We start from the raw sequence: 25,193 nt of genomic DNA, 5'->3' as shown, positions 1-25,193 counted from the left end.
TCAGCTCAGTGGATCAAATCAGGAACCTACAGCCCATATATCTATCTAGCATCCAGCCAGACAAGTGACAACGGAAGCTGCCCTTGTCAGGTTTTATTCTTCCTCCTTAGAGCTGCTGTGCTGCACCCTTGGGTATATCGCTTTCATTAGCTGGTCATCAAGTTTTTCTGATCCACAGGCAATTCAGTATCTATAAGTAAGTGCCCCAAAAGGTCTGTCTGGGTAGCAAATTTGAAAACAAACAAACAAAAAAAGGTAGTTACTTACATTATACACATCATCCTGGCCTGGTTGCAGCTGTGGTTCAGAGGCCTGGCTAAGCTGGAAGAGAGACCATACCATGAGCAGAGAGACAGTGGCTCCATTCAGTCCTTTCATTCCCTCTCTCCTAGAAGTTACTCTCATCAGAAACAGGGCAACCCATAAGCAGCCAACCTGTGGCACCGACGGGGCTACAGGCAATACAAGCCACTGCTGCATTGGCACTTTTATCCACACGCCAGGTTGCTCTCAGCAGCCGGGCCATTTTACTTGCACATAACACCAGTTCACCGCTACTCAAAGCATCTGTGGGTTTTGGTTTGGTTTTTTTTTCCCCCCACTGCTTTTCTGTTCCTATTCTGTGCATATCATAATCCTGTGCTATTGAAAATATCTCCATCAGGCTATAAAATCATAACTGCTGCCTGTGATAAGAAAACTGGGTATTTGGGGCTGCTAACAACCAAAAGCACCCCCCAGAGACCCCAGCCCTCCAGCAAAAGTGCTGCCTGCAAAGTTCCTGGGTGTCCTCAGCCTCAGAGGGCACAGGGGATCTCCACACTCCTCGGGAGCAGCACCTGGCTTGCAGGGCTACAGTGCCACCATGGTAAGTTGGCATGAGTAGCAACTAATGAGGAGGTAAAGGATTTCCGTTCTGTAGCTACTCTTTGGCTCTACTCCTCACAATATTTATGAGCAGTTAATTGCTGAGCCAAATTTTCAGGAAAAAAGGGCAGTTTTAGGCCAGTGAGAGCAGCTACTTTGTGTTCCGGTCCTTTCAAAAAACAGTGTCAAACTACATTCTGTATTGCTTCAACCTTCTTGAGTTATTATCATATGTTAAAATCTTTATTAAAAGCAACTTTCTAGATGGGTTTGTTTGTAGGTATAGGATAAACTTGACTTTGTTTTTTAAAATGGTGTTTGTAGTAATTACAAGTTACCTACCCCACCACTTTCCCTGTGAAAGTGTCATTATTGCTACTGAACCTTTGGTGGGGCCACTAATTTACCAAGCATCCAACCCATGTTTCTTGCACGGAGCCTAAATGTTAATGTGCATCGTCCATGTGGTCCATAAATAAAAAGCTCACAACAGAGACGAGGCTGTGCCCTTGGCAAAAGCCTCCACAAACAATTTCTTCGGCCAGGAGGTGAGGTTAGAGATATGACACAGCTTGGAAGATTTATAAAAAAGTCCTAGGTTTGGGACAAGACAGAGGCCCCTTGGAAAATGCCCCACCAGCTTCTTGGTGCTTTACGGCGGCACTTCAGCTGCAGCGCCTCTGCTGCTTTTGGCTGCGAGACTCCCGCGTAACCACAGGCATGGCTTTCCCCTTCTTTCTGCTGCCCTCCCTCATGCAATAGCTTATTTGCTGCAGCTGAATGCTATGCATGTTATCAGCAAACAGCTAGGCACACCGGGAGGACAGCGAGCGCTCTCAGACCTAAAGGTTAAGGCCGCTGCCTCTGACCAGGAGCCATTTCCAGCTCCAGTTCTACCCCTGCAGGGAGCCCCAGCGGGAGAAACCACACAAGTTTCTGCCCCTGCAGCAGCACGCTTAAGACACGCTCTGGGTGGGGGCGGAAGAGCGGCTGGCGAGCGCACTGTGGCTGCGGCAGCTCCCTGTGCCAGGTTCACACTCGTCCTTGGATGCTTTGCTGAGCCCTCCTTAACTATCGCGTTCTCGCCCCGCATCAGGCGAGGTGCATGGCTCCTGCTGGCAGGTACAGTGCACGCTCCATGTGCCCCAGCAGCACATCCCTCTAGCAGCCTCAAAAAGACTTCCAGTCCCAGCACTTTCATCTGCAGTCAGGATTTACACTGGCAACAAAAAACGCTGCTTCTTCACCATTACCGAGTTCTGCTCATTTCCTCCAAACATTCCTCCCTCTCTCTGGGTTCAGCACTGGCTTTGCAGTCCTGAGAAATGATCCCACCAAAGAGCCGGTGGGGCACCAGCAGCAGCACATTATCACCCTGTCAGGGCTCCTGCTGGTGAGCTCAGCCACGACCTGCGAGAAGCAAGCTGAGATCCCAAGCATAGCAAGGCTTTTCTTCTGCAGGGAGGCTGAGCCAGATGTGCAGATGGCATCCAAGACACCTTTTGGCCTGCTTAGGCTTGGCTGAAAGCACCATTGCATTGGAGTGCCCTGTGCCGGGGAGAAGCAGACAGCTCCTCTCCCATGACTAGCAGAGCTCTCAGAGCATGTACATGTCTGGAAATGTACATGCCTCCATCACATTAAGTTATCTTCTTCCATGGAAGTGCACTAAAGCCATTAAGTGTCTCCCTAGATGCTGAACAGCTGCTGGATGGTAACAACAGCTCATCCACTTGTGTCCGTCCTGTCCCCCTGACTCCTCTCCTGTGGTTGTTGGGGTTATATAATTTGCATGATCACACTCATACTATCAAAGATGCCTGACTTCTTGAGACATTTTAATACATCCTTCACAAGCTTGGCATTTATCCTGAATTTTCTGTATATCCCGTCCTCTGTTTCCAATGACAAAGCAGCAGAAGAAGCCACATCACTGTTGATCAGGCACTTCCCAGCTACAATATCCAGAATCACTGACTGCATCCATAACGGTAGCATCAATATACTCTCACATACTCTCTTCCTCTCCGTTCATGAGCCCTCAGAAAGAATTCCCCCAGATCGCTCAGGTTGGCACCAGCAAAGGAGGAAAGTAAAAAAACCAAAAAAGACAAAATAAAAAAATAAAAAGGTCTTATTCTAAGAGACGTGCTTCCTCTCCACCCCCACTTTCCAGCTAAGCCCAGCTTTTTTACACCACCAAAGCCAAATGCATGTGTTTGGATAGACTGACCTTCACTTTCACGAAAAGGGCTGTCATGATGACTGCGTAAATGAAGAGGAATCCATCCAGTAAGTAGCAGAGTCTTGGGTCTGTCAGTCCAAGAATTGGTACAGCATCTGCACAGAAACATCACATACATCAACAAACAAGATTTATATCACTGCGTGCTTGATGGCATAAATGCAGCAGTACCGCATGGTGCTTCACAAAAAAATAGCCAGTATGAGGGCAAGTCTGTCCGTTTGCAAAGGAGATGGAAATCTGAATAAGAATCATAGGATTAATGAGGTCGGAAGGGACCACTGCAGGTCCAACCCTTTCTCTAAACGTGGTCAGTTAGACCAGGCTGTCCAGGACCTCAGCCAGCCGAGTTAGAGTATCTCCAAGGTTGGAAATGTTTGCAACCTCCCTCAACCAATACAGGACATTTTACCTAGAGTTTCCCACCCGCACAGTCCAGGCTCTGTTCCCTGCAGCTCGCAGGCGTGGGTCAGGGAGCGAGCACAGGATCTGCATGGAGACAACCAAGGATCACTAACACCGCAGTTACTGCAAGAAAGCCTCACACAGAGCATTTGTTTTCTGGGAAAATCCAGCAGCATCTCCTGCAGGGATCCATTACTGGGCCTCGCTAGGGATTCCTTCATCAACTAAAATTTGTGTGTGAGAAAATACGTCCGTTTGGACAAAATTTTAGGGAAGGGCTTCTCAGGACAAAATTTTGTGTTAAACATAAAGAAAGATTGACACCACCATAGTCGGCTGGAGATCCAGGCTGAAATCGCTACTCTACTTTATTCAGAAGAGGAATTTGAAGATGCATCTCCTGTATCCCAGGTTATACATTGTAACCATAAAGCTGCAGTGCCTTCTCTGTGAGGGTTCTCTTGGGCTCCCAGTTTGGGGATGTTGGAGACCATTAATCATGAGAAGGGAACTATGGGCAGGAGAGACAGACTTTTAACCCCAAATGTCAGGAAACACCCATGAGATACCCATGAGACACCCTGATGTGCTTTCGGTTTGAGAGGAAGGTTTTAAACCTGAATTCCCTGCACAGGAACCTCAACTGGCTGCCTCTTGTTGGATGGATTGCCCCCAGAAGATTTTTGGGTTTTATTTGTTTTTAAAAGAAATGTTAAAACTTTTCTGAGGGAGAAAAATCTCCTACTGCCCTAATTGAGAGCTCAATAAAATTGTTACTCAGAAGATGTTGATGTGCATTTCCTAGTCAACATTGCATATGTTTATACCCTGACCATATCAAGCAGGGCACAGTAGTATTGTTGGGTTTCAGCAGCTAAAACTGATGAAACTGCCCCTGTATCAGTTTGTAAACATATACTAAGTTCACAAATGTAGCTAAAAAAAAACCAAAGCAATTCAGGCTGAGAAGCCTAAGTAACTATAGATCCAATATGCGGCTCCAGGTCCATCCCCAAAGGAAAAGCTGTATTGCACAGTTATTAAAAAAAAAAAAATCACTTAAATATGAATCTGAGATGTGCTTTGTACAAAGAATTGGAGGGAGTTCAAAAGAGAAAGACAAGAATGATCAAGAGCCTGTGAAGCCCTTCGATGAAGATAAATTGAAAAGAATTGGTATGATTCATCTCCTTCCTAAGGTGAACAAAGTGTGCCAATTCTTATTAACCACATGTGACGGAGGGTAGTTGAACCACTTAGAGCAGTGCTTCAAGGTGCTGAGTTACTCCAGTGCTGAGAGCGGGACCATTCTGCGCGCTGGGGTTTCTCCCTGGCTCATCGGGCCACGCTGACAATTTCATTAGAAGAAACTTGCAGATGACATGCAGGCAGTACGCACTCACCACCGTGAGGAAGTCTCCTTTGCAGAAATAAAGTTAATGATGATGGCCTATCACACTGCTCAAGTGTGCAATTTATATAAAGCATGACTGAAAAGCTGTGCCTGGATACTTGGTAATGTAATTGTAAATTCTCAAGCAGATGATGATACAATCACTGTTCCCACTGAGAGCCTAACACAGCCAGAAAAAAAAAAATTTCCAAACAGTCGACTTGTTTGCTTGTCTGAACTAGGAGTTCGCATTCATTTTTTTAAAATCATGTGTTTAGAAACAAATCCATGGAAATAAATTAAGATTAAGATCCTAGATGGTTTTCCTTCTTCCCCTCCTATTTCTATTATTTAAAAAAAAAGGTTCAAAGCACTTTATAAACAATAACCTTCACCATATTTTTTCAGGATTGTAAGACCTCATATACATGGGGTAAATGGAGACAGAGAGATTAAGTTATTTGCCCAACATTGTATATTAAACCAACAAACAAGCTGAGATTAGCCTCCCAGAGTTTTTCTTCTAAACAGTCACAGGACAATATTTTACGCCAGAGTAGGTTCAACACAAAACCAGCTTGAATCACGTTAGACTTGGTAGCTAAAATGCAGCATCGGGGAATACAGCTGTACAGCATCCAGAGGCAATTTGTTTCTAGCAGTAATTCAGCTGCTTTCACACAGTGCAGCAGTCTGCCCCAGCGTACCCTGGCCTCAAGCTGGATGTGTCCAGAAGCAGCTCAGGGTTTTCCAGCACTGTGCTCAAAAATACAATGTAAGGAAGGCAAGCAGCCCAGCACAGAGCAGCCAGAGGCGGGAAGCCTGGGGGTATCTGAGATGCTACTGAAGAAGGCTTTGGGGATCCTGGCCCTGACTCCCAGTACCAAAGCAGGGCACGTTCATGCTGTCATCTCAAGTCCAGTATTTCTCCAGCACTAATAAACTCCACAGACCAGGAGGAGCTCGAGCAGGAGATGTAGAGGACTATGGAGGAGAAATCAAGAGTGCAGAGGACTTAGCTGTAGCTCCATGTCAGCCGTGGTCAACCTTGGCTGACTCTGTGGAGCTGCCCAAGTGCCTACACAGTGCTTATCTGGGGCAGCCTGGCCTCCAGCACCCCAGGTAATGGATTAAAGCTGTTCAGTGAGGAAAATCCTGCTAGACATTGTCTGGCTGTGATGGTTCCAGGGAAAATATGTATTGAGAAAATTATAAAGTCCAACGATTAGAAACAAACCAAGAAAATTAATTAGTTCATGTCTTTTCCTTCCTTAATATGTTTGATTTCTGTATTCTTTAAAAAAAAAAAGGTACAAAGCACTTTCTAAATAATAACCTTTGCAACAGCTTTCCGGATTAGAAAGCGAGAGAGAGAAAAAGACAAAAGATACAAAGCCTATTGAAACAAAGGTCAAAGAGATACGTGGTGTAATGAACAAGTAGCAGTTAAAACAGTTAGCATCCATTCATGTGAACAGGATCAGTTTAGGTTTTTAAATTGCTAGAGGAGGGGTTACTGCCTCTTCAATATTTGCACAACATGCAAAACCAGCAGGCCAGTCCCTTAGGCACCACCAAAATGTACTCTCTGCCCCTTATCGGCCCCGAGCCGTGGTTTGGGCAGCTGAGGCCAAGGTCGCACCACTGCAGTGGATGGGCTGATGATGGGAGCTGGGCAGAGCCAAGCCTGCCAGCCTTGAGGGAGCAGTCACACTCAGCTGCCTTATGCAGAGCAAAGCACAAAAAATAAACATTTCACTGATAATTCCCACTCTGTTAACCTTGCAGTTTACCCAGTGCCTACTGTGAGTTGCACCGCATCTTTTCAATATGCATGTACCAGTGTTTTACCAGTCCAAATTTCAGCAGTCCAGTAAAATACAGCAGGGCTTTAAAGCAAGATGTCTAAGTACAGGTGTGTGGCACAGCTAATGTCAAGTCACAGGCTGGCAGGGAATACAGTTACGTTGCATTGTAAATGATGTCAAGCTTACTGCTTAAACATGGCTCAGACAAACAGCATCCCTCTCTCCAGGCATCAAAAAGGAGTTGAGTCACAAGTCGACATCTAAGTACACAAATACACAAGGGCTTAAGGATGAGGCCAAAGTGGTGCTCTTGCTCAGGAGGGAAGCAAGCTCTGAAGGAATAACAATTAGAAAGTTTGCGCTTACCCTTGCTCACCATGTGCTCCTATGCAAGCAGCTGCACAGTTAGATCTCCTATTACACAGCGGGGATGACATTTACTCATAGACCACGAGGATGCTAAGGGAAACCAGAAACAACCTATCCAACTTACAGCATTAGGTAATTACTATTTTTTTAGGAGTTTGTACAGGAGAAGCTATGGAAAGCTTTGTATAAGGAGCTGACACAGACTGAGTAAAGACTGGCAGAGCCATAGCAGATGAGGTGGCAGGAAAAGAAAGGAGACCAAGTCAGCAAGGGGAGCACTGCTGCATTTCATGACAAGGTTGCCAGCCCTTCTCAATCCTAAACCCCAGCTGCCTGCTACCACACTTGGGACTCTTTCCCAAGCTGCACTTCTGCCGCTGAGAAGTTTCTTCCCAGCACCTCTTCCTTCCAAAGTCTAGACTTTTGTTCCCCTCTTCTCCTCTCCTCCCACCCAGTGATGCAGCCCTGCCCTCTTCCATGCCCGGGCACTCTCTTGTGCCGCTGCAGGTCTGTGCACACGCACGCCTGGACCCCGGGCTGGCACACCTTCCTCGTCCTGCTCCACACTCACGCCCCCGGAGCAGCACTGCCAGTGCCCCCGCAACAACCCACTGCGGCCTTTTGCTTTTTAAAGTGGAGGGTGGAGGAAGAAAAAAACCCAACAACCAATTCACACCAACTGCTAGTGACAAGCAAGTGAGAAAAAACCCTCGGCAACAGACCGACAGCAACCCCGGTAGATGAAGGGGAGGAAGCCCGGGGGCCGGTGAGGGAGGCCATGCTGCGGGTGCCCGCCTCGAGAGCACTGCGCGGCAGTCCGCCCTGCGCGGTGTGGTTTTGGAGAGCAGTTTCAACCTACCAGCTCAGGCCCAGCACCAGCTTTCCTGCATGTGGCCCCGGGTTTCTCTCCAGCCACCTGCCGCCTGCATACGCTGCCAGCCGCTCCCCCAAGGCTGCCCGGGGCCACGTCCACAGGGCTGGCCCCCACTGCCAGTTCAATGCAGCCAGTCCCAACAGGGATCTGCTGAAGCGAATCACTGAAACACGGCCTGGACCCTTGAAACACGCAGGTGCATTTCTTTTAAATAGGATTTTCCCCCTCCGACATTTTTAGTGTGCATCTGGATTGAGTTAGACCATGATTCCTGGTAATAGTTTAAGAAATACAGACTGTAAAAGCTGAACTACTTGTAAATTCAGATCAAATCTGTCCACCATAAAATTTCCTCTCTCCCATGGCCCTCGTTAAGTGATTCATTTAAGAGTTTTATTTTTAGGGGTTACCAAAATTCAGTAACACAGTTATAAATGAAGAATTTTATCTTCCCTAAAACTGAGTTTCTCAGTGAAGCCCATGAAAACCAGTCCCAGCATGAGAGATTTATTGATGCAACTGCAGTTACATACGAAGGTGTTTAAAGGCAGAAACTGTAGTGCCTTCTCCCAACAACCAAGAACTGCCGCAGCTACATGCCGGGGCAAAGCAGACAGCATTTCTCAGACATCACCGTCCTCCACCAGCAGCGATCTGAGGGACTCACGGTCACTGCATGCAAGTCACCTTACTTCTACCGCTTATCTTCCAAAAACCTCTTGCTGCAGGTTTGTGTTTCCCGGCCCACCCCGGGGACAGACTTTCACAGCTGTGGGTGCCACCACCACCACGCCGCACATCAGGCGCCCACCAGATTTTCGCTACAGAGGTTGACCGCAGGGAGAAGCTGGGCATGATGGATCTTGCCTCGCTGCCGCTGTCTGAAAGCAAGATGCTGCCTGGGCTCAGAGCAGAAAGGGAAGAGAGACGAGCACCCCGCGTGGTGCTTCACTTCAAGTGTATACAGGCTTGCATCTGAAGAGACAGCCTAGACTAAATGCCTAAAAGTTAGCCACCTAAAATTATGAAAGATAATCCTGTTCATAGAGAACATATCTATCCTGCATTTTATTTTTTTATATATTCCTATGTTTTTTACTCATAGATATAAATAATAAACAAACTTGGGACACTCCAAGACTGAAGAAGCAGAGGCCAAATCCTCCTTCCCTTGCAGAAGGATGAGGCTCCTCCATGCCACTCTTTGGGCACATCAGTGGAAAAATTTGCGCAAAAACAACTGAGGGAAGAAAAGGCCTGGATTACACCAGGCATGGTGTATTAACAGATCTGATGTGCACAGTAGTCAGTTAACAGAAATGAGTGAAGCAAGGCGTCCCTTGCATCAAAGGAAGTATGTCAAGTCAGGAGGCTTCTCCCTTGATGTGGAGACTAAAGATAGTCCTGTTGATCATTAAATTATATTAAGATTACAGGGCCAAGTAACCCTTTCAACATAAAACTTCCCCACTACCATATCTGCAAAACCAAGACTCCCAAGGAAAGCCAGCAGGCTCCTACACAGGAAGATACAATAACCCCACCACAGAAAAATGCCATTGAGCTTGCTGCCTGAAAAGATTTCCAGGTTTGTCTTTTCATACCAGCCACTTGCCTTGCCAAAAAAGTCAAAAGCTGTTTACATTACTAGGGGTTTTTTTCCTTACCACCAGTTCCTTTAGCGCTGAGGAAGACTCCTGTATTTGTCATCAATACACCATCACGTATTTATGAAACGTGGCCAAAAGCACGGCTCATGCCCGTGAAGTTCAACATTATGGTTTGCTGTTGTCCTCAGCTTTAAAGCCAAGGAGCAAACTACTGATATGCTCAGGATTCAGGTTACAATACCACACGATAGGCAGCCAGAATAATTACATTTAAAAGAGGAAAGTATTTCAAGTCATTAACTTCTACTTTTTTATGCCAGAGAATGTTAGCAGTATGGAAACATGAGGTCAAGCTAAGGTGTTTTGGTCAAGCTAAGGTGTTTTAGGATCCTTGTGAGCCCTTCATACTCCTCCTAGGATCAGGGAGGCACTATCACAAAGTTCAAATAATGCAAGTTTCCTTCTGGTTTATTTGGGAAGAAATAGATTCAAAAGAAGGAAAAGATTATAATGCCACAAAGGGCCAAACATTTTCTAGCACATCATGGAATAAAGACTCTAATAAAAAGTCCACGGTACTGTAACAGGAGCAAGACAGGAAGATCTCCAACAACAAATTTCTCTGTCTGATTTGTGGAAAGAGGACCTGGTGTGTGCAGAAAACAACAGTAAATGGTCTACCTTTCCAGTCTGAAGGTGAAGAAGATTAACTTTGAACATATCATTAAATAAGGCAATCTGTCACCCTCCAAATCCTTCCAGAGCCTCGTCAGAAACAGAAAGGAGGGAAGTGCCTTGCTCATCTCTGGAAGGGGACTCCTCACTTCGTCAAAACAGTCAGTCATTCTCAGAAAAAGCAACTGCTTTCACTTCTCGGTTTTGCAAAAACTTGGTGCAAAGGGCTTTCCTGAAGCAAACCTGATGTTGCTGCCTAGAGACAGCAAACCATGCATAGGGTGATTGCAGAACCTGGATATCCAACAAGCCCAGGTGACAGATGCAAGCCGTGCAGCTTTTTCAGCTTTTGTAGGGGTTTTAGATTAGACACGTGTTCTTTTACTAGACCCATCTTCATCAGAGACAGCAGAAGTTTAATCTAGTTAACGCAAAAGATGTTCCCCACTGTAAATTTCCTATTGTCTAATCCAATCTGTTGTTAAGTGCCCCAAGAGGCAAGAGTTACTATTCAAATGGTTGTTTCTAGGTCACTTACCCCTTCCCTTCCTCTACCAATTTTGTCTGTGCATCCCACAACAGTAACTCACCCCAGACTGATTTACTATTAGGTGGCCTTTTCATGTTTAGCTTCCATCTACAACCCAATGCACATGATGGAGGACTACTTAAAAGAATTCAGTCTACACATCTCGGCTCACTGGGAATCCCAAAGAGACTACATGCCGCAAGGTTGAAGAAAGAGACACTAAGTCAGATACAAGATGCTGTTGATCGCAATCAGATGTGTTTCTCTGTTCAGTGAGCACCTCACAGACATGGCAGACGTTTCCCTAGCACTTTAAATTAACACTTTTAAGTTAGACTTTACAAAAAGCAGTGGAAGTATGGTTATACTAAACAGCTTGCTGCTAGCTCACTGCCAATGGCTCCAGTAATCAAATATACTAATAACATGAACGGTTCCCATCTGGGAGATTTAAGGCACCCCCCACTCCCTTTTATCCTAGTTTCAGACTTCCAAGAATCATTAAGCTTATGCTGGCTATCACTATTGGCGGGAAATGGCTTTCTACTAGCTGGGTAATAACGGAATAGAAATATCTGCGCACAAAATATTCAGAGTCCGTCAGCAAGCACAGACTAATGGGTGCGTTTTCTTCTTGTCTCAGTGTTAGTGCAGGGAGGGACTACTCTGATTTCACGGCTCATGTCAAACTAAGTGCAGAGATGCACGACCTCAACAAGAGACTTAAGAGGGCTGTTTTGTCTCAGACTGAGCTCAATTGCAACTCTCTTGATCAGCTGCAAGCAGAGAAGAAAAGTAGGAAACTTTTCCATCACAGCGATGCAAGCTGAGGGTGGAGGTGCTGGAGGGAGAATTGCAGCTACAAGGCTATTTACAGACATAAGTCCGCCCATGAGCAATTCCTTGCGTTGCAGCCAACACGGACCAAAGCTGTGACACTTACAGGAGCCATCCTTGATGTACAGTCAAAGCTGTGACCATACACTCATCACAGAGAATCCTGCTGGGATGAAACCAGTTTTCCTTTCCTTCCTCTAGGATCAATTTCCACCTAAGCTCACTGACAGCACCACATCTAACCCATGCCAAAAGAGCCAGTGTCAGGAAGGGCACCAAACCCCCAGTAACGAAAGCCATCCACTGTTTTAGGTTAAGCCTACAGCAACATTTTGCAAAACCCAGGTGGCTGTCATCCAGGGTTTTCAACACATTCCTCATATAATGTTTTCCAGCAGGTAAATATCATGACTGAATCATAAGGAAGGTAGACATATGCAAAGCTGCGGAAAGTTTGCAAGGTTTACTTTAGTTCATCCAGCAGGACAACTGGGAGCAGACTGTTAAGACTTGCAAAGTCTCTAGATGTTTTCATTGCAGTCCCTGTATAGACATCCACTTGTAAGAAGGCTTCTGAGCGTGAAGAAATTACTAGTGAAGCTTGGTGTCAAGCAGAGAAACAGTTAAATCATCTTACAGAGGCAGTGGTGGCCTCAGGTTATCAGGCAGGAAGAAGGTTATACCAGCGCCAACGGCTGAGCTCCATACATTGTAGTAGCTACGCACATTGCACCAAGGAGGGAGAGGTTTCAGAGCAGGCCTTCAGCCCCCTGCTACTGACCCACTTAATGGAGAGCCATGCGTGTTATATCCTGCCTCTGCTAGGAGACGCACAGACAAAAAAAAACATGCAACAGCAGTTACGTACTGAGTAAAGAGAAAGGTTGATTAAGGACTTGGTTTAATATTAATTCCCTGCATATTCTTTCTGCAGCATTACTCACCAAAGCTTAGCAATAATAATAATAATACCATAGGGGAATATTCCACTAGGAAAACAACACTCTGAACATGAAGCATTTCACAGGCCTTATAAAAAAGAGCCAACGCATGAGCTATCACAAAAAGGAAATATCACAATGGAGCTCTTCAGCAAAGGGTCTTGGAACAAACCCTAACTCCACGGACTGTCATGAATTCCCCTTGAGCAAAGAAGGAATTGCTTCTTCCACCTCTGAAGTGTTCTTCCTCTAATTCGGAAGCGTTCACATTTTCATAGCATGTAGCAACTATACAGCTAAAAATTTATGGCAAAGTAAAATGCTGCTAAAGAGAAAGGGAGTTAGTCATGGATCTGCAAGTGGGGCACGGGGGCATGGCTTTACGTCCCCATTAACACCTTACTGCTGAGACCTGTATTCCTCTGTCAAGTGGCTGGTAATGCCTCCATCACTGCATTTTATTACAAGCCACCTGAGGGACTACACCCAATTTTAGAAAACCTTATCTCAGATTGCATTACAGGATAAGAAAAAAAAAAAGGCTACATTTTAGGACATACCTTTTCATACATAGGTAGGAAATGGCAAATATGAAGAGCCTACATATAGATTTTGACTGAATTAAGGACTGTTAAAAAGCAATGCATTCCTGTGGGGGGTGGGGGAAATAGGAGGAAATTTCCTTATCTTTAATGATTTTACACAATACCTTTATTTTGCCACCTATAAGATACGAATAATGAAAGTAATACTTTAACTGCCAAAAATATTGAAGTGCTCTCAAAATCTCAGACACTAGGAGTTAGTACCTTCTTAATTGCTTCTCTATGGAGAGACAGACTTGTGGAAAAAGCAAAACAAGGAAAGAAGAAGGACCCCAAGCTCTCATCACAAAGAAAATTTCCTGTATATTTACAGTAAGAGTTCAAACCTTCCTATGTCAGTGTTTGTGACTGAGATGAAAGTAAACAATTATGCTTTACCCATATCTACAGTGCATGCAACTAATATTAAAATTTATCAAGTTAATTCCAGTATTCAATATATACATTAAAATATATCTCTACATCACCGCTAACAAATGAGAAGTGTTAACAGAGGTGTCTGTTAGCCATCAAACTACTTTTACAAATATTAAGTAAATTCTCCAGTCATGCCCGTTATCTATTCTGGTAGTTAATTTCTATTGTATTAACAATATTTTTTCTAATTGTTCATTGGTCATAATAACTACTGTGCTGAAAGGGAATATGAGAGCTTCCAAGCAAAGTTATGTAAAATTAGTAAGAACACCAAATTTAAGAATATAATGGTGCAGGGTTGGGGGGGAATCACAATTTATGTTGTTGATGTATAATATGGGTATTAAAATCACACTTTTTGTAAAGCAGAAAATCCTCAGCATTGTAGGCTTTCTGGAAAAGCATTTATTTTTTGCAGTTTTAAATTTTTCAGTGTTCTATGTTGTTCACAGTCCAGATAACCACTCTGTATTTAAGCTTACATCACAGACCTTTTAATAACATAAAAACATTTTCCAAAACAGGCTCAACTTCAGAGTTCATTTGCTAGCGATAATTAACAGATGATGTTGCACAAAGCTTTAGCAACCCTTGGCAATGCACTGGGTCAGCTTGTCTGAAAAGGACAGGCCAAATTCTGCACTCCTTCTATCCAGGAAATCTCCATCGATTCCCACAAGCATTTAATGACGAAGTGACCGGCTCATGTTCTGCATGCCGAAGAAAGGATGGGATGACGATGCACTAAAGACCCTGAGGTTTCATATAGTTCTTGAACGTGCTGGTTTCAGAGGGGCAGAAGAAGAAAGTATTTGAACATTAACACACTGGGATTTTTTGCAGATCTTTTTTGTAAAGGAAAAAACATGGCAATATTCTACAGTAAGTCAATCCACGAGAGTGAGTACCACCAGAGTTAGACATCAGTCCACCAAAATGAACACTGCAGGATCTATTATTTTTATACCATCAAGCACATACGATGATAGAGATGGGATTTTAGAGGTTGATCTGTATTTGCATTAAAACTAAGAACAAGTTGAATTATAGACACGTAAAGTCAGCACAAACAGGGGGGAAAAAGGGCTACTGAAATCACTCATCGTACTAATTTGTATTCTCTGTTTTGTATCCCCAGATGCAAATCTCTGCTTCCTCTCCTCTCTCCGTTTTTATTCCTACACTATAAAAAAAAATTCCAGTGTCTCTGAACACGCCTTAAACCTTCTCCCACCCTCACGTCCCCACAGGTCACACAATGCCAGCCTTGCCCAGCGGTGGTAGTTGCTGTGGATGCCCATCAGCCGGCCAACGGCAGCCTAAACCAAACCGGTCCCTGCTGAGCTTGTGCTGCTCCCATGCAGGCACTGCCTTGAGTTTCTCTCTCCGTCCAGACATCAGTTCTCATGAAACCTGGAGAAACTTAATTGCCTATTGAAAACCTTAACCCCTCTGTTAAATTTAGTGGAAATGGGCCAACTGATAAAGACAGTGACATAAGGTTGATCTCATTAGGAAACTTGGCTGATAATGCGCATATTGCTGTAAGCTACAATGCTGATCTTACTTGTGAAGCTTAGTATGCATACATCGCACTTTGTAAAGCATATAGAAACAGAAGGGCCCTTTTCTTAAAAGCTCTGTCTAGGTCATGTAAATCAGTATAAGGAACCTGGAAAGGTGAGCTATCATCAGTGATTGAAACTAATTTCATCTACCGCACTGAATTTACCCTATTGGTTTTTCTTCAGGCTTTTTAATGAAAAGATTTTCCAGAAACACCACACACAGAAATCCCACCCTTGTTGTTTATGACTGGATTTTGTTTTGTTTTGTTTTTCTGGAGAAATGTCATAGCTATTTCTAGAGCATTTAGATTCCTTGTATTGATTCCTTGCATCTTAATGTAGACAAGTAGCTGAGCCGCTTACTGGATATAGTTTACAGAACAATTCTGTTCATACCTTCGAGTTTTAGAGCACATACCTGAAACAGCCACTTAAGATGGGATATTATGTTCTTGCTGATTTTTCTCACTCCGATTAATTTTGTAAGTGTAGAATTATGCATTGCACTATCACTGCACTGATCTAATTGCTTGTCAATCTCATAGAACATGTTTCTTTTAAGGTCTTTAATGCTGTTTCTAAAATGGATGAAAATTTTCGAATTACATTTACTTTAAACACCCCCTCTCTCTACACAAAAAGCCTTATTGGGAAGCCTCCGAGATGTGCAGACAGATAAAAAGACTGCCTGGAAACTGTATTTGTTTACTTTTATGTGCAGCCGAGATGGAGTTAGAATGCAAAGGAAATTTATACGAGCTCCGTTTTTCATAACACTGAGAGCTTAGGTAAGCTTTATTTGAAGCACAATGTTGGAAAGTGCAGTTACAGAACTGTTGGATGGGGTGAAAGATTGCCAAATGATCAAATGCCCACAGGAAATATATTTTCTCCTAAACGTGAAAAGGATCCTTAGCATTACATTTACTTTTGCTATGTACTCTCTATGAAAATCCTTCTTCTACTTCTATCCATTAAAATTTCTTCTTGCCACAGAACTGTTTATTGTATATTGTACTACTTAAAATATGTAACACAAAGCTGGGCTGCCCAGATAATGCATGGGCTTGTGTAAAACAAATTGATTAATCCATAATTCATTCACATCTGGACTTAGTGTGTATTCCTCATATGATAGAGGGGAAGAGGGAAAGTACTAGAGACAAATACTACTTTGAGGTGCTTTGCAGTAGCCTCATTTATGCCTCCTGGAGTTTCTTGTATATGCAAGCATGGAATTAATCCCATTAAGCAAAGCGTTACCCACCAAATTAGCCATTAGATGTGCATTAATTATTTCAATCTATCCCTTGAAAACTGTTTGGAGAAGTTACCCTGTTTTTACAGACAAAAAAAGTAAAGTTATTCAAACTGATAGCACTCAAGAGGATTATATTCAGGTTTATCACATCCAAATGGAGGAAAAAACACAAGTGAATGTAAATAAATGTCCCAGTTCTCTTCCCACTAAAGACCAGATTCTGTAATGAGGTGAATTCATTCTTCACACTGTTGATTTCACCAGAAGTCAGCACAGGCCATTTAATTCAATGAGAATAGGTTTAGTCCCAAAGCAGACACACACACACCTTCATGGACACACAAGAAACATATAGTGATAAGCAATAATTAAAAGATAGATGCAAATGTTTTTTCTAACACAATATTCATTATACAAGAAATCTTTACTTACTGTAACAAATTTAAGTTTGGGGAGCTATGATGGTATAATATTTTTTTCTGGAAAATAAAACTTTTCATTACTCTTTTCTTTAGATTTGCTGTATTCTACCCTGCTTTCAGAGTAACTTTACAGTTTGTTCTTCTGCAATTCATTTTCACATGCCTACACATCAGAAGTTAGCAAAAAATAGTTGCCTCTGAACCCTTCACTTTAAACAGTGCTATTTTTATAGAAATACATGCCAATGTTATATTTCTATTTTATCAACAAAAATTAGCAATGGTTGACTCAAAGTCCATTACAAGAGCTACATTAGAATGATTTACTACAAGGCAAAAAAAAGCAGGAAGGACCAGATGGTTCAGCTCATGGCACAGGACCAAATACATGTATCTAACTCTCCAAACAACTTCGTTGAGGAAGAGCACAGCACATGCACAAGATACAAAGGTCTAAGAGAAAAGTCCATGTGCATGAAGCAAAAGAAGTCTGGCTTTGTAACCTGCTCTACCTGATACTGTTTAGAATATAAAACTGATTCACAAAAAACGATGGGGAAAAATTCACTATGTATTTTTCCTGTCAGTCAATTTTCATCTTGGACATGACACAGAAAGTCATTACCTAAGAGATTCCATGCAGTCACCTGAAATTTCTAGGATATGATGGCATCCACTGTCACATAGTGTTATTTTATCTAAATTACATACATACATACAGATCTAGATACAGCTATAGCTATAGAGCAAACATTATTTTAAATTAAACAAATACATTGTATTTCATATGCTGGAGAAAACACTGAAGAAAATGTCAACAGAGAAATAATAAGCAAAACTGCATAGACCTAAGATAATTTTATTTTACCAAACTAGTGCCGTAAGCCCCCTAAAGCCAAACTTCCCTGCTACAAGCCTCGTTCCCTCCTGGTGCCCCACCATTATGTATCTCGGTCTTGTGAGTTTATGATCAGAATAGTTAAAGTCCCTAAAAAAGAAAAAGTCCGACTACCTGGGACAGAAAAAGTTTCTGTTCAGGTATTTTATTACCATGCTAACAATCAGTGATCCAAACCCTACGGTTTTAAGACATAGTTTACCAGCTTGGAAGCAAAATTTCTTCTCTTTTCCCTATCACATTTCTAGCACTAACTATTATAATATTGGTAGCATATAAGGCAAAAAAATACTTAACAAATCCTAGGCAAAATTATTATGTACTCTTTAGGAGCAGTAAATGAATTCAAGTTTTATGTTGAGATTTATAACCTACGTAAAGCTAAATAAAGTATCACAATGAATATCCTGCTTCACTTAAAATTCTCAGTTGACTACGGCTTAGAAATACCCTCTAGATAGGCTGTTCAGAGATTAGTATTTCTGCAGCTTTTAAGAGATAACATTAAATTCTGCAGCTGGTTATCCTATCTGCAGTATAACCCAATACCAGATATCAGGCACGATTAGAATTCACGCACAACCAATTTGTAATTCAAGGCATAACTGAATAATTAAGATTTTTAAAAAATCATATGTCAAAGTTAGTTGTACTTTCAGCTTTTTATGAAGTGTCAGTAAATTATATTTTACAAACAAAATAAACTCTATTTGAATTTATCCTAGCAGATTAGTGCAAAGGATTACATTTATCTGTTTGCATACAGACTTGCTTCTAATCAGGATCATATTCCTCTTCGGCAAACTCAGGGTAGATGAATGATCAAGTTCTACTAGCATACGAGCAGCTTAAATTTTACCATCAATGCAGTTACCTATTAGCGTTGAAATTAATAATAAAAGTGCTGATCAAAGTTATTAACACATGTGGGTCAACTTGTGAACTCTTTTGACTTCCAGAAACCCTGACCGACTCTACTAATTACCACAGAAATGTTTTGTGCTTATTCTAGTGTGGCTGATGACACCAGCATTTGCATGGAAAAATGTGTAGCCATTTTGTTCAATAATTACTCACTTTGCAACTGATGAAGCAAAATTAATATACTTATTTTCAGTCAGGAATTGTATTTTATTTTTATTATTGAGCAGAAGTGTAAGAGTGAAATAAGCCAATTCCACATGCTGCTTGCAATATTATAGAGAATTTGGCGTTACTCTCCCAGTCATTTGTATCCGAGTTCCTCAAATCGCAAATGCACTACTCTAAGTCAAAAGAGAAGAACCCTAGCAGTTTTAGCAAAATCATGTCTGACTTCATTGAAAAATATACTTTATAACTTTATTAGGTTACACAGGGATGGAAATCAATAGAACAAGCATTGAGGTGATTATAATGTGTTGAAATCAGAATGATCCTACCCAAACAACTTATGCACAAACATCCCGAGTACTTGTCAAAAGGCCAAGAAAGTGCATTTTATGCAGACAATCTTAACGGTGGAAAAGGACAGAAAGACATTAAACTGACTTCATTAAATTATTTTCTATAGTTACCTACAGACTGTTCAGTGTTTCTCCTATTCTTTAAAATTACTCTGTACTGTAGAAAGTTACAAAATAGGACTTCTAAATACGAAAAAGCACTTGCAGTTTAATGACATTCTCAGTGCTGATCAGGATAATTCAGAGAGGAACAGAAAATGCAGAGCCATGACATCAACCAAGGGCACCCTTTTATGCTTGCTGCCCCCCTGGGCATTGCACACTAGACACTCTCCAGGCTGGTTTTAATAATAGCTTTATAGCCATAGTTAAGTAGAGAATGACTACTTTATTATCCTTTGCAGACAGATAAATCACATTTCTTACACCAATCCAACTTGCTCACCTCTATGTTACAGCTTCCCATCCTGACCACTAATCGTCCTTTTATTGGATTTTGTTAACAACGATATGCTTCTATCCGTAGATACCGTATGATACTGTAGATACTTCTAGACTTCTCTTTGCCCTTCTTTTATATTCTAGATATGCTGTACTTTGATCAGAAAGGATCAGATCTGTGTTTCAGTGTAGACCATACAAACCAGAGCTTGATGCCGTACTTTCAGAAAACCAAACGTGTTTTCTTGCTCCAACACCTTGCTGCTGCATCCCGGTGCAGCTTCAGAAAATCCCCCATCATTTACCACAGAGAGCAGCTCTCCCTAGCATGCTGCATGACACCAGTGTCAGGCCAGCCAGGCCATTTTGGAAACTCCTCAGGAACTGTTTGCCCAGCAGATCACCCGTGATTTTTCTGGTTTACTTTTGCCTGCCAATAGGCAGGACACGGGGTCAGCAAGGGAGGGAGCCTGCTCCCTGTGTCTGCTCACCTCCAGCACTGCACAACTTGCTGTGCTGCGCTCCATTGCCACAACACAGGCTGGCCTCTTCTTTTAGAAATCTCCATCCTCTTTGTCTCTTGGGTCAGGTTAATATCAGTAAGGGCATGTTATTTTTTGCTATTTCATTTCTTCAACCTTTCTTCCTTGTTCAAGACAACTGATTTCTGGCAGCCCTTATAGTATTTCCAAGACCCAGCTATGAAGCTGATTATGAAATGGCTTGAACATCCTTTTTACACGGATTTGTTCCCATGCTCTGAGAGAATCACAGAGGGCCACGCTTGCTTGTCTGACAGCAACCGCAATATCCATGTCCACCGAGTCCCTTTCACTTACAAGCTGCAGCAATGAAACAGAGCTCGTGGTCCCTCACTCACACACACCCCAGCCCCTTTGAAGCCTCAAAGTGAGACATACGCTTCCCTTAGACAGATACAAATCTACCCCCTACACACCCGCCCCAGCAAACACACATCTGAGACTTTTGTTAGCAAAGACAGGCAATACCAGGTGCATCTGAGAAAGCACTTGCTCAAAGTAGCTGAAAGCTGCTGTAACCGAGCTAGAAATCGTTACCTCAAAATAAAGTAAGTGTAGGAGAGGGCTTTGTAGTTTCAGGGCTCTTCAGCCTCTCTTTTTACAGGAGGCAATGCAAAAAGAAGTGCTTGACTAAAACAGGGCAACATCAACATCGTATTTTCCCTAAATTCACAGACGCCCTTTTCCCAAACTTTGGACTTTAAGGAGACTGGAGCAAGCAAGTGATCCTCTGAGAAACATCATGAATGATCAGATAGGTGGCCCCACTGATGCAAGAAGCAGCAGTAACGTCTGGGATCAACGTCCCACCTCTGCTAAGTGTCAGACCCTGGAGAAAGACTGCATAGGTTTTCAACCAACCAAACATGGGCATAGCGCCAACCCCACTACGCAGCACGCTACAGCATACGCAGGGACTGGTTTTCCTTTGAAGTATCTGGCTCCAAAGAAAGCCCTTTCGACACCCTGAAGGCAATACGTATATGACGCAATCTTACACACCAACGCACTTTTTTTTTTAAGCAAGATGGTGGTGGCAAGAGGTTGTTTGTTTGTTTTCAAAACATGGCTGTCTTCGGAGGAGTTGTTGCATTCACCCATGAAACGGGACATGCCTGGAGAGCTCAGCAGAGAGAACTGAATGCCTCAACATCTAATGTCCTGGACCTCTGCTGCCTGAGCCGAAGAATTTGGCTCTCAGCACATCCCGGGAGCTTGGAGAAGAAAACCTCACTAAATGATCTTGTGTTGCACAGCCAGACTCTGAGTGCAACAGGGCAGCGCGAGTGCAAATGCTGCCTGACAGGCTAAGACAGAAAGGGAAGGCTACAAGGTTGTTTTTTTGTCTTTTTTTATAAAAGGCAAAATACAGATCTCTTTTCAGAAGGCAGCTTTGACTCTGGAATTGAAAAATGAAATTGCCAGAGGGAAAAACAAATTCACATCCATATAGAGTAACCACTGATACACAAATTCTCTCTCCCTCTCTTTTATAAGAGGCACCAGAATAGCAGCATGAATTTTCTGAATATTTCTTGCCAACTCCCACTCCTTCATAATGAGCAACTGGAAGGTTTCAATCTGAATAATTGACTTTATAGATTTAGGGAAAAATAAGTCAAGTTTCTATGTGTCAAAGGGCAAAAAAGCCCTGTTTGTGTTCTCTGGAATATACTGTATTGGCTCCCATGAACGAGCAACAAAACACGGCTTCTGTCATTCAGAAGTCAGAATAAACATCCAGAAGTTTAAATTCAAGTCTTACGAGAATAGGCTATATCTTTCTTATAAGAAATACAAATTCTAGGTAACCACAAAATACAGCACTGTTTGCAGAGCTGTGGTATTTTAGAACTTCTGGTATTAGCTGCAATCAGAAATGCAAAGGCATCACAAAATATTTGTATTTGAAGGTTTTCCGCTTATTCAAGAAGATTAAGCCACTTCGTTCCAAACATGTGGTGCAGTTAGAATAATCAAAATAAAAATCTATACTCAATTTTTTACAAATATCTTAACTTCAACAACATTGGTTTTGCCTTTTCCCCATTATTTTGCATTTATGTTGCCTCAGAACATTCTGTTCCTATTGATAAGCCAGTGACAGATATACTGAAAGAAATACAGAGATATAATAGGATTCTACTCCGATGCCGTCTTCCAGAGCTGTAGAACTTGGCTAAATCAGCGATACTATCCAGTTTAAATGAGCTCCTCAAACTTTTTGGTTCACCCATTGCCATTTTCTCTTCGCTTAGGTATAACGTGCTCGCTGTCTTTCCCTTTCATATAAACATACATGGAATACCATATACCAAGGGTATATACACACACATATATATACGAGGGCTGTGTGGTGTATCCACATATGTGCGTATATATAGATATATCTACATACACTCACCCCAGCCATTTCTTCGCATTGCCTTGGTGGGTTACAGACCAGAGCAGGGAGGATGCTCAGCCAAACAAATCACTGGTGTGACACCAGTGACTTTCAGTCAGGCAGATGCATGTGTGAAAGGAGCAAAAGGTTCAGTAATGAAGGGAGCCACCTGCCCTGCTTTGCCTGGTTGCAGGAGAGCCTCCCTGCCTCCCCCCTCACAAACAGGAGGGTGCCGGGGACCGCAGCGCAGAGAAAGCCGCACCACCTTTGAATGGGGTCTCAGCACAGGGTTCTCACCTCCCCCGGGGTTTCCTTCTGCAGGGTCCCTTCCCCTCTGGGCTGCGCTGGAAGAGCAGGCCCATCACTAGCGTGAACCACCTTCAGCATCCACCCAACCTGGCTTTACTGCTGTGTCACTCTTCCCTCCTTTCATATCAGCGTCCGGTAGGAAAGGAGTGGAAGGAGTTTGGGGAACAGCAATAAAAAGCTGGATAACAGCAGGAGAAAGAGTCAGAAAGCAGCTATGGAAAAGAAGAGTAAGCAGCTTTAAATGGATTCATAAAAACAGATAATATATTTTCCGCTTGCGTGGAGAGGGTACTGCAGATTCATTTATAATTTACCTCCTGTATTTAAAGGAAGAGACCTAGGCAATACAGACAAAACAGTGGAAAATTAAACTCTTTCATCTATTCAGCATTTTCTGGCCTGTTCTTGCTGGTGGTAATCACCCCTATCAGTGGGCAAGCCCTGCCTCCAGCTCAGGAAGCATCTCTGAACATGCCTATATAGCCAGGGGACAGCTAACGCCCAAGGTGCACAGTAAGGATACCACTCGTGAAGAGGGACTGGGCTGTTCTCCCTGGCCAAAATCTGTAGTTTTCTGGGTGAGTGTGATGTTTTCTTGCATACAGTCTAGGCTTTGATGGTGCTCCTGGAGTGCCAACTAGATCGTGTCAGGGACAATGCTAATGCTTAGAACAACATGCACATGTTAGTACTCACACCTGTGTGCTAGCCCTGTCCAATTTGCTATTTTGTATTTCAACACTCTCTTATCTGGGACATGTGTTATCAAAGGCAATCAAAAATGCTACAAACTACATTCATACCTCCCACCCCAAGATCATGACAAAGAGAACACCATCCTCTGTTTTCTTTCTAACCAGAATCTTTGCCATCCACACTTTCAAGTTTTTCTGTCACTGAGAAGTTAAAAAAAGAGTATATATATTTTTCTGAAGAAAAAACCCTAAAGATAAGGGCAATCGCATGAACCCCAGCAGCCAAGGTTTGAAGAAAAATTATCACCTATTTGAGACAGGTGAGACATTAATGACAGGTCAGAAATGTATTCTTCAGAGGCTAAAAAAAATCAGGTTAATAAATTAACTCAGCATATGGTATCATAGGCTACTAGAGAGTTTGCGTGGTGCTTTACAGAGAGTTGTGTTTAATTTCTTAACTGCATGGAGAAGAGAGCTCTAAAATCAGCTGATTTCTTCCTTCTCTGAGAGTTTATTTATAATATTCCTAACTTCTGGGTACTTGTTAAAGCCCAGTCACCACAGTCACAGAAGCTAAGAAGTTAATCCATAAGCCAAAACCAAAGTATCTGTGGGACATCATGTTGCATGTCTCCTTCAAAATACCGCACTATGCTAGCCTAAAACTGCCTTGACAGATAGCAGAGCCTCAGACATCAAAAGTTAATTACAGGGTGCCAGAAAACAAGAAGATAAAGTACATAAACTACATAAAGTACAGCCTGTTAACGTTTGTAATAAAAAGGACTAACTTGTTAATGGGAGAGTAGACAAAAAGGACTTTAAAATAATAAATTTTATTAAAAAAATATTTACACATTATTCCTCCACTTTCTTTTGATCTTAAAGTCTTCAGTTGTGAGCACATATTATGTTGCACTTGGTATTTATACCATGTTACCATGAGAACATTTTTCTTTACAGAAATAAGAACGTGTTAAATTTCATACTTGACGTGTTCATTTATGCTAAAAGAGAAGTAACTGCACAGAACCCAGATTACGTCCTCCTCGAAGCAGCAAACCGAAGCTCTAACTTAAACTGGTAAGTTAATTGCCTGCTTGAACATCCTTTTCAACCTTGAGATGAACCCAATAACTCACCCAAAAAAGCTGAAAAACTGAATTATTTTGTCCCAGTGCACTCTGAAGAAAATGGTATGTGTTCTCTAAGTCACTCTAGTGATGGAAATTCATACATTCTGGTGCCCCAGACTGTTAGCTGAGTTTGCATGCTAAAAAGTTCAAGCTACGTTTATCAATGTGCTACAAATAAAAATTATGTTTTCATTGCTAACACTGCAGTTGTTTTTATTTTAAAGAAACAAGATCTTAAGGCACTAATAAATGTGGCAAAAATACAGTTTTAATACTTCATGCTGCTAACATATCCATGGAGTTATTAAAAAAAAGAAAAGAAAAAAGGAAAGAAAAAGCTCTGTCTTTGCTTAAATGCTCATAGAGCACAACAGCTCAGAGTACCTATTTGGAGGAGATTACAACTTACAAGCATATTCTTTCTGAAAAATTAAAACCAAAATATTTTTGTTGTTATCATTTTTGTTTGGTTTCCTGACATATCAGAAGCAGAAATAAGACCATGTACATTT

At 42.3% G+C, this 25,193-nt stretch overlaps 2 protein-coding genes across 3 annotated transcripts in view; both read right to left on the bottom strand.

Annotated features, from left to right (window-relative positions):
* The window catches only part of CD247 (CD247 molecule), a 57,543-nt gene that overhangs the window by 7,170 nt on the left and 25,180 nt on the right, over positions 1–25,193 (bottom strand). For both annotated transcript variants that reach the window (XM_075515910.1, XM_075515919.1), the window contains exons 3-4: positions 3,101–3,207; positions 268–321 (exon numbers count right to left, since the gene is read on the bottom strand). In XM_075515910.1, the coding sequence (XP_075372025.1) occupies positions 268–321; positions 3,101–3,207 (161 nt within the window). The remainder of the gene's footprint in view (positions 1–267; positions 322–3,100; positions 3,208–25,193) is intronic.
* The window catches only part of CREG1 (cellular repressor of E1A stimulated genes 1), a 64,223-nt gene continuing 42,218 nt past the window's right edge, over positions 3,189–25,193 (bottom strand). The window contains exon 4 of the mRNA XM_075515901.1: positions 3,189–3,207. Within this exon, the coding sequence (XP_075372016.1) occupies position 3,207 (1 nt within the window). The 3' untranslated portion in view covers positions 3,189–3,206. The remainder of the gene's footprint in view (positions 3,208–25,193) is intronic.

The sequence above is a fragment of the Mycteria americana genome, chromosome 1 (assembly GCF_035582795.1).
Source record: "Mycteria americana isolate JAX WOST 10 ecotype Jacksonville Zoo and Gardens chromosome 1, USCA_MyAme_1.0, whole genome shotgun sequence".
NCBI classification, from domain to species: domain Eukaryota; kingdom Metazoa; phylum Chordata; class Aves; order Ciconiiformes; family Ciconiidae; genus Mycteria; species Mycteria americana.
The sequence above is the reverse complement of the archived record's forward strand: the minus strand, read 5'-3'. Positions and strand labels throughout refer to the sequence as shown.